This window comes from Melanaphis sacchari, unplaced genomic scaffold, assembly GCF_002803265.2.
Source record: "Melanaphis sacchari strain LSU unplaced genomic scaffold, SCAv2.0 Contig55_pilon_pilon, whole genome shotgun sequence".
NCBI classification, from domain to species: domain Eukaryota; kingdom Metazoa; phylum Arthropoda; class Insecta; order Hemiptera; family Aphididae; genus Melanaphis; species Melanaphis sacchari.
This window is the reverse complement of record NW_020271389.1, coordinates 978,096-986,948: the sequence shown is the minus strand read 5'-3', so window position 1 is coordinate 986,948 and position 8,853 is coordinate 978,096. Positions and strand designations below refer to the sequence as shown.

The following is an 8,853-nucleotide window of genomic DNA, read 5'->3' as shown; positions in this document are numbered from 1 at the left end:
GTTAATCTTTCTTTAACATTCACAGATTTACCTGTATTAATATTTATTTTTTTATGTATGAAAAATAAATTTTTTTGTTTATTAAAAAAAAATTATTGTAATAAGTACCCTTATGTTTCATAATGTTTAGTACACTGTACAAGAGACCTTGATTTAAATCAAATTTTGAAGCCCAAATTCTTAGTGTGGAAAGACCTATTTACACATTATTAGGTATTATTTATTACTAAGTATTTAAATTATTATTTTAATATTATTAATTGTTAGACTCACCCGTAAAGGATACTTTTTTTCACCTCTTAAATATCTATAAGCCTTTGGAGAAAGACTCCTAAGAGTAATGGCATTGGCAATGTCTTCTTCTGACCATTTATACACTTTTTTTTTGGGTGTAGAATTAAATTAATTTGGGTCGTAGTAAACATTCCTGACAGAAGACTATGGCACTTTAACTCAAATTCCTTAGTCTTCTTAGCTTTACTAGGAATTGAATTTATTACACTCTTTTGTAATTCTACAGACTTCTTTAAAAACTTGTTTTCTTTTTTAATTTCTTCCAGACTTTGTATGTGTTGAAGTAATTGTTCTCTTAACCTATAATTAAAAATATTTAAGAAGTATTATGTATAATGTATTGGCAATTATTATTTAATACGTATTTAATAATATACTTTACATATTAACTTCAGTTTGATCACTACCCTAATTTGTAGTACTATAACTATCTGCTTCCCTAACTGTCTCATATTCTAATTTAGATGCAAATAATGTGCGTTTACAAGCTGGACTGGACTTTAGACATTTGTTTATAGGCTAATAAGAATCAATTAAATTTTAAACAAATTAGTATTGTGTTATTATTATTGGTATGTGAATGGGATAATATTATAAAAATGGTACTTTTGAAGCAACTTGCAGTTCTATGTTTTCCAATTCATTTAATTCATTTGACTTTAAGGATGACATTTTATTTGCAACAGAAAACTGAAAATGAATAATTGAATTAATTATTTTAAATATCTACTTGATATAATATTACCTATGTATGTAATATAAATAATAATAACATCTCAATAATATATTCTTACAGATTGAGTGTCTTCGCAACTTAATGTTTCAACACAAAATGGAGAATTTTTAATGTTTGGACTTCTATATTTTGGATTTTTATTAAATCCTTGCTAAATTTTTAAACATAAAAAAAATTTAGATATAATAAATTGTTAGAAACAATTATTATTTTTAAACAAATATACCAATTACCATGTGTTTGGAGGGTATAGCGTTTGGTTTAAGCGTGCGTTGACACTTTGGAGAATAACCAAGAACTAATTGAATTAGTGGTTTAACATAATCTGTAGTTTCAAAATGCAATGAACATACCATAGCTAAAACATATTTTTAATTACCTATTTACCTTCTTCTATAGAAATGAAACATATTAATTATCATGTATAGGTTTATAATATATATTATATATGCAGTCACTGTATAATATTAATTTTAATAATTTACATGTTTTCTTACCCCCTTTAACATTTATCTGATCTCCTTTTCCACATAAATCAATCCATTTCTTTTGTAACTCTCTATCTTTCGGAAAGCTAAAAAGACGTGGTGTGGGAATAGTTTTTTGGAATGCTTTACTACGACTACCACTATTACAACCTTTGACGGAACACATATATACGTTGACATATCAACGAGATACGTATAACAGCATTAACATAGTTGATTTTGACAACATACCATGTTATTTAGCCATGGTTTAGGCTGTAGATGTTAAACCGTAGAGGAAGCTCTATGGGTAAGATGCACAGACTTCTATACTACCTATAGTTTATAGAAATGTACAGTAGGGTCTCGTTAATCCGAACGGGCTTGGAAATTGCGCAACGCTAAAGTAATACACATTACACACGTGTATCATAACAATTCATAATAATATGCAATACAATATGATGTACTTATTAACTGGCTAATTATAGGTACATACTTATCATTTTATCGATTTTGATTGTATTCATTATTGTGTTTTTCGACAACGAATTTTATGAATTAATACTGCAGTAGGGATAAAGATTGATTTCAAAATTTAAATTGCAAGAAAATTGATTATTTTTAAGTTATAAATAAACCGAACAAATCATTAATCCAAATGATTCCTTTCCCTAATCTCGTTTCGATTAACGTCTAACAACTAACAAGTAACGACTTACGAGACCTGTATTTAGATAATAATATTATCAATAAAACTTGGGTTATAACCACAGACCTTATACCGTATAAATCGTCTATAATGGGTCAATAGGATAGATATTAGCAGGTATTGACACTGTCTGATATTGACCAAATCAGGCAACACTGGCCTTAAACACCACGGTCTCTGAGGAGTGTTGCATACGTTATCACTTAAATAAATAATATCAATATTTTTACAGAACAATATATTGTTGAAAATTAGTTAAAACTGTTGAAAGAATACCGAATAATAATAAATAAATTCAACTATTGCAATTCTAAATTTGCTCGTTTCTAGCAATGTTTTTTTATATAAGATCCGCGGAAATCACGCGGGTTATGGATTGTTTCCGTTTTTATATTATAGTAACAAATAGGGATTTACATTACCAACATCTAGTCAGATTACGGATACGGTTTTAACTTTTAGAATCCTATACTTCATACCATAGGGGACAGTTGTAGACCGCCCAGCTGATCGTGTGTCGTTTCACTTTCAATATTATTCTGTGCCTTTGTGGTAGTGTGGTCTTATCCATTCTAATATTAACTACTATGTGTGCAACCCGCAGTGTTTTAATTCTTGTTTTCTTTAGACGTTTTTTAGACGAATAATAAGTTTTCTAATTTTTATACACATTTTATCCTACAGTCTTAGTTTTGACGTCTGTTTTCGACTGTACACGTGCCAAAAGTATCGATGATTTACTAAACGCGATGACTGGTAGATCACGAAAACGTAATACTAACGACAGATTTCACTATTTCAATTCTCGTAAGTATACCATATAAATTGACAAATCAACGATTATATTGAAGGGTTTAATGGTAAAGTGCTCGGAAAACTATGAATTATTTAAAATTTGATTAACTTAAATTTTACTATTAACGTACTCGCTGTTTTCATTCGAACACGATATTGAAATATACCGTTCGGCACTCCTTAGATACCTACCTATATAATACAATATTATATTACATGATACCGTTTTAATCAATTTTAATAACGCTAGGCTCAAGTCTAAACACTTTTTATATAAATTCTCTGTAAGGTTTTATTTGTTGTTTCAAATACTTAGTTATTCAAAATTGGATACTGTTAAAAATATTAACCATCATTCTATTCGATCGTTATAGCCGTTTTAAAATGACACGTGACTTACGACGTCACAGATTCCGTTGGTTGACTTCCTGTCTATTTTAATACACGTATTTCTTCGACACATATTCATTTATTTAACTATTTTCCTACAACCTGATTCCAACATTCTATCAAAATAATACATATTAAAGTTAGAAAATGGTTAATTTATGTATAATTTATACATTTTTTTTTTCTATTAATATATATACTTAACAACAAATAACTAAAAAGGCAGTCAAAACATTGGAAAGTGGTGGTTATTATAATTATTATAAAACACGGCTAGCTGATGATTTATTAGTTAAATGTTAACAAACGAAAAAATGAATAAATTATAGATAAATTAAACGTTTTCTACTTTAAAATGTATTATTATAATACAGTGGCGTATTTACGTTTTTACATGGTGTGTGGGGGGGGGATATAACTTTATAAATAAAGATACCAATGAGAATATTGTACAATATATTATAATATTTTAATTATTGTAAATTTAATCAATTATTGATAAAAAAAATAAATAAGTAAATAATAATTTTTAAATAATATGAAGACTATAATTTATTTTTGTGTACACAGCCTATGGGGGGATTTATCCCCTTGACCCCCCCCCCTCCACCCGTAAATACGCTACTGTTATAATAAGATGTTAGTATTAGGTCGTAGGAAAATATTTAAGATTTTGTAATATGAAAATCGTTTTTCATTTTGAGTATTTTAAGTTAGTATATAAATATATGAATAAAAACTTTTTTAGGAAATGGATGTATTAAAATAGGCGGGCGACCAACCGATGAAACCTATGACGTCACTCATCAATTTAAAACAGCGATAACCAAACAGAGCAAATTGCAAATAATTAATGAAAAATTGTTTTTATCAAAATTCATTATTATTGTTGTTCCACAATATACCATAATAACATTTTTTCTAATTTTCCTTGGATAGTGGTTTAACAAAAATACAGTGCACTTGTCGGAGAAAAATCATACTACGATTTTTAATTTAAAATATCAGTTATAATTTAAATAATTTATCTAAGATATCTAACTTTTTGATTAACAAATAAAAAAGGTTTTCATTCATAAATAGTATGAACTAATAAGTAAACGTACAAATTTGTTTGAAAATTTAAATCATTTGTATACAGTTTCACACAAAATGCGTTAATCTAATCACTTTCTTATTCATCATTAGATTTCTAAATTATAGGAAATGAATATGATGATCAAAATTCAAGGCCTAGCACTAGTCGAGGAGGTGATGGGTGTTCAGATCATTACGGTTGTACTAAAAAGGTGACATTCAAAGCAAATAACTGCAGAGGTAATCATTTTCGTAAAAGTTGGGATAATAAAACTGAACTGGTTCGTGATCATTTGGATAGTGAATTTTTTAATCGAAGTAGACCACCTAAAAATAATACTGGCCGACGGTAAATATTTTGAATTTTGAATTATTATTGCTTTTAAATTCAATATAGCCATGAATATGTAATCCAATAGGTCTTTTCCTAATAGAAATCATAATCGTAATGGTCATGGTAACTTCAGAAACTCACGGTCTTTAAAAGAAAGTAGTACTGGATGGTACTCAGTATATGTAAGTTTCAATTTTTAATTTATGAATTTTACGTATTTGAATTATTATTGTTTTTATTTTTAAGGTACCCAATGTTGAAGATAGTGATGAAGTCTTACAAATAATCCAAAATTATATTGCACCTGTTGAATTTTATCCATATAATGTATGCTATTTATATGCTATTAATATTCTAATAGAAAGTATTAAAATTATCAATATTTATTTTATAGAAACAATATTTTGATAATGCATTAAGATTTCTTGTTGATGATTATAAAGTTGCTAAAGCATTGCACAACACTAGTTATAAGATAACACTAAGAGATGATCGAAAAGTAAGTTGAAATTATTCAGTTTTAGGGTTTTAAAAATGGATTTTAACAAAAATATTTGTATTTAGTTAATTATAAAAGTGTTATTATATTCACCTCCACGTGGTGCAATATCATTCACACCAGTATCCAGTAAAATAAGGGGAAAAATGATAGAAGCTATGGCAACCCGTTACAATGGCAGTACCAAGAGTTTGGATTTGTCACGTTTTTATGCTTGTCCATGTACTTAATGGATTATTTTATATTAATTTAATTACAGTTTAAATATATATTTATTTTTATTATAGTATTTACCAATAATCAACTGTTTGTACCATTAAATCGACCAGCAGTTCTTTTGGTAGCACTCAATATGGCTGCTCAACATACCAAACATGATTTGTATGGTTTGAGTCTTGAAAATAATCATATTTATTTAGGTGAAGGACTTATATGGATACGTAGATTGTTTCCTGAACTGAAAGTGTTGGATTTGGCTGGGAACAAAGTAATGTGTTCTATATTTTTCACTTTTTTTTTTAAACAAAATAAATACTAAACAATTTTTATTACAGTTTTCTGATTTAAAAGAACTAAGGTGTCTCTCTGGTTATACTATTGAAGTGCTGAACTTATCAAGAAATCCTGTGTGCGATATCAAAGACAAAAAGCATTACAAGCGGTATATTTATACACATATATTTTTAATGCTTCAGTTTTAACATCACTCAATATATATTTATACTATATCTGTTTTAGAGATGTACAACAATGTTTTCCTATGCTAACTAAGTTGGTAAGTGTTATCTGTTCAATTTTATTTCATTTGAATGCTAAATGTTGGAAAAAGAATTAGAAGACTGATGTTTTTAGAGTACTAGTTTAACAGTATTTTAATTATTTTTGGTGTATTGTGAGGTAAAATGTCTAAAGTAAGTACATCTTACCTGGTTTGAATTTTAAATGTAAAGAGTTGAAATTACTTTGATACATTTAAAAAAAATGCATTTGATTTATGGTTGTTTCATAGAACTTGAACCTTGTACATATTTTTGACATATTAAAGCATGTATTTATGTATTTTTAATAGGTGTTATATCAACAAATAAATTATTCGATGTTTTTTTTTTTTTTTATGCATTTAATTAAACAAAATGATTTGATCTCATAGCTTTTGTTGAATAAAAAGTTTATTTATAATAATAATACATATTATAATTGAAAAGCAATAAAAAATGTATTTATATATATCTGTCAATCAGTAAATTTAATTCAAAGTAATTTATGATCTATATTTGAGTTAAAAGAAGTATTTAGATTTTTGATTTATTACCTTATCAGCAAGAGTGAATTTAGTACTTAACAAGAGAAATTTTTTTATTTTAAATCCTCTATATATTTATTAAGTTGTTATATTTAGAATGTAGGGTAATGTTATTTAATTGTTTTCAGGATAACTCAGAACTACCATCTCGGTACAGTGCGATAAGATCCAAGTTCAAAATGCCAATTAACTTGGGTAATTGTTACCCAGTACCAGAAGGTCATAATTCTGAACTGCCAAATCCTGTGATGACCTTAGTTGAATCTTTTCTCACTCTTTATTATGAACTGTATGATAATCAAGTGTCCAGACAAATGGTTTCAAATGCTTACCATGAAAATGCTACATTTACATTATCCAGTGGTTTTCTATTTAAACAGTAGGTATATTATTTATGGGTATTAAAAATATTTATTTAAGTATTTCTGTTAAATAATTTAAATTTTATTTAAATTTAGTATTAAAGGAAATTTATCACAATACTTACATGAAAGTAGAAATTTCTTAAAATCTAACAGACACAAACAAGGAAGACGTCATTTTTTACACAAAGGCAAAGAAAACATAATTAACTGTTTAGACGAATTACCTAAAACCAAGCATGATCTTGACTCATTCATAGTTGATGTTCCTTTGGCAACTGTGAGTACCTTGCTATTAAAATTATTTTTAATAATATGAGTTAGTAGGACGGTACTTCTCAATATCTTTCAACTTGGTAATTTCTTATTACTTTAAACTGTTATAAAAATTACCTATTGTATAAACGTTTATATATAGGTTGTAATTACACTTTTTAATGATAAAAAAATAAATAAAAATATTTGTATTTTAAGCAATATTAATGAATAATTATATTTTAATGTATAATTTTGTTTTAATTTTTTTCCAGACTGCAATGGTTCAGATTGTACTCAATGGTGTGTTTTCTGAAGACTTTAAAGAAACAAATTACAAGCATGTATTCCGATCATTCTGTAGAACATTCTGTATAGTGCCAGTTGGAAATGGTTGGAGTATAATTAGCGATATGTTTTTTATAACAATAGTCACTGAAGAATTATTATTAGTAATTTAATTTATGTTTTGAATTTAACCATAGTAGGTGAATGTTTTATCATGAACCACTTAAAAAAAAAAAAATTTCTTGCATGATTTCAATTAAAAATAACAATGTCTTAAAAAATATATATTTTTAATAACTTAATATAACATGGTGGTTGGCCTCAGTTACTAATATGTTCTGAGATCAAAAATTGGGCGGTGTTGCTAGGCGCTAGCTCCTAGATGGATGACCATCTGGGTTTTTAGTGACAAATTCTCACCACATATATACATGTTCTAAATACAGAATCTTCCTTCACAGTAAAAATAAAAATAAAATATATTTTAACTTTTGAACAACATGCATTAAATACATATTCTAAAGCAAAATATTTTTAGAAGATTTTCATAAAATATTAGATATTTAATATGTTGAGTGGTTAGTGATAAAGAATCATACTGTATGCTATAATATAAATATTTTAAATTTCAGGAATCTTCTAAACGATTTCATGTTTTCAAACCAAAATCATCAGAAATAAATAATTCCAATTACAACAGTAACCAAAATGTAACAATGTTTATGGAGGATACTGATGAAATGGCTGGCATGGAATCATCTTTGTCATCTTGTCAACATTCACCCACACCCAGCTACCTACCACTATCTTCTTTTCAGCAACCCACATTTTCATCTTACCAGCCTTTACCAATGAATGTTTCTATGAATCCACAACAGCTATTACCATATCAAAAAGGTATGCAGATATCCGTTCCACATATCTCACAAATATCACCTTCTGCTACTCTAAGTTTCCAACTAGACTCACAACAGCAGTCAATTGCTACTTTTCCTATGTTTAACACAATATCACCGTCAACTCCTGCCTCCTTGTCTGTAAATCAATTGTCTACTGGAGTGCCTATAAATGTGATCAGCGATGTTAATGTAAATCCTGAAAAGATATCCATGGTTAAGAGTTTTTCAAATGAGTCTGGAATGAATAATGAGTGGGCTAAAAAGTAAGTCATTACATATGTTTAATCTTGTTAATCACAATATTAAAATTGGAAGTATTGTTAATATTGAACATAATTTGGGAAATATCTTCATCTGATATTTACAAATTGATAATAATATAATATTAGACTTACCTTGAAAATTGTTTTCTAAATTGTTTAGACCTGTAGTTAAGTTTTTT

General features: G+C 27.4%; 2 protein-coding genes across 2 annotated transcripts; one reads left to right on the top strand and one right to left on the bottom strand.

Annotated features, from left to right (window-relative positions):
* Positions 1-231: 231 nt before the first annotated feature.
* LOC112599858 lies at positions 232-2,032 on the bottom strand. Its single transcript, XM_025346937.1, has 7 exons — positions 1,997-2,032; positions 1,528-1,898; positions 1,264-1,388; positions 1,089-1,181; positions 901-984; positions 677-813; positions 232-594 (listed from the first exon to the last, which is right to left on the bottom strand). The coding sequence occupies exons 2-6, from the start codon at positions 1,682-1,684 to the stop codon at positions 703-705; spliced, it is 570 nt and encodes a 189-aa protein (XP_025202722.1). The 5' UTR covers positions 1,685-1,898; positions 1,997-2,032; the 3' UTR covers positions 232-594; positions 677-702.
* Positions 2,033-2,724: 692 nt separating this feature from the next.
* Positions 2,725-8,694, top strand: LOC112599829 (nuclear RNA export factor 1-like). The gene is made up of 13 exons (XM_025346893.1): positions 2,725-3,016; positions 4,598-4,820; positions 4,891-4,987; positions 5,052-5,132; positions 5,200-5,304; positions 5,370-5,526; positions 5,592-5,791; positions 5,859-5,965; positions 6,043-6,079; positions 6,736-6,986; positions 7,066-7,249; positions 7,500-7,676; positions 8,145-8,694. The coding sequence occupies exons 1-13, from the start codon at positions 2,959-2,961 to the stop codon at positions 8,676-8,678; spliced, it is 2,211 nt and encodes a 736-aa protein (XP_025202678.1). The 5' UTR covers positions 2,725-2,958; the 3' UTR covers positions 8,679-8,694.
* Positions 8,695-8,853: the final 159 nt, after the last annotated feature.

Excerpts from the sequence above, each read along its gene's own strand:
- LOC112599858 (XM_025346937.1), bottom strand. The coding sequence starts at position 1,684 with ATGTGTTCCGTCAAAGGTTGTAATAGTGGTAGTCGTAGTAAAGCATTC. Across the intron at positions 1,182-1,263 it reads CTATACCCTCCAAACACATG|CAAGGATTTAATAAAAATCC; the intron begins GTAATTGGTATA and ends TTAAAAATTTAG. Across the intron at positions 814-900 it reads AACTGCAAGTTGCTTCAAAA|CCTATAAACAAATGTCTAAA; the intron begins GTACCATTTTTA and ends GATTCTTATTAG.
- LOC112599829 (XM_025346893.1), top strand. The coding sequence starts at position 2,959 with ATGACTGGTAGATCACGAAAACGTAATACTAACGACAGATTTCACTAT. Across the intron at positions 5,792-5,858 it reads TGGATTTGGCTGGGAACAAA|TTTTCTGATTTAAAAGAACT; the intron begins GTAATGTGTTCT and ends TTTTTATTACAG. Across the intron at positions 7,677-8,144 it reads TCACTGAAGAATTATTATTA|GAATCTTCTAAACGATTTCA; the intron begins GTAATTTAATTT and ends TTTAAATTTCAG.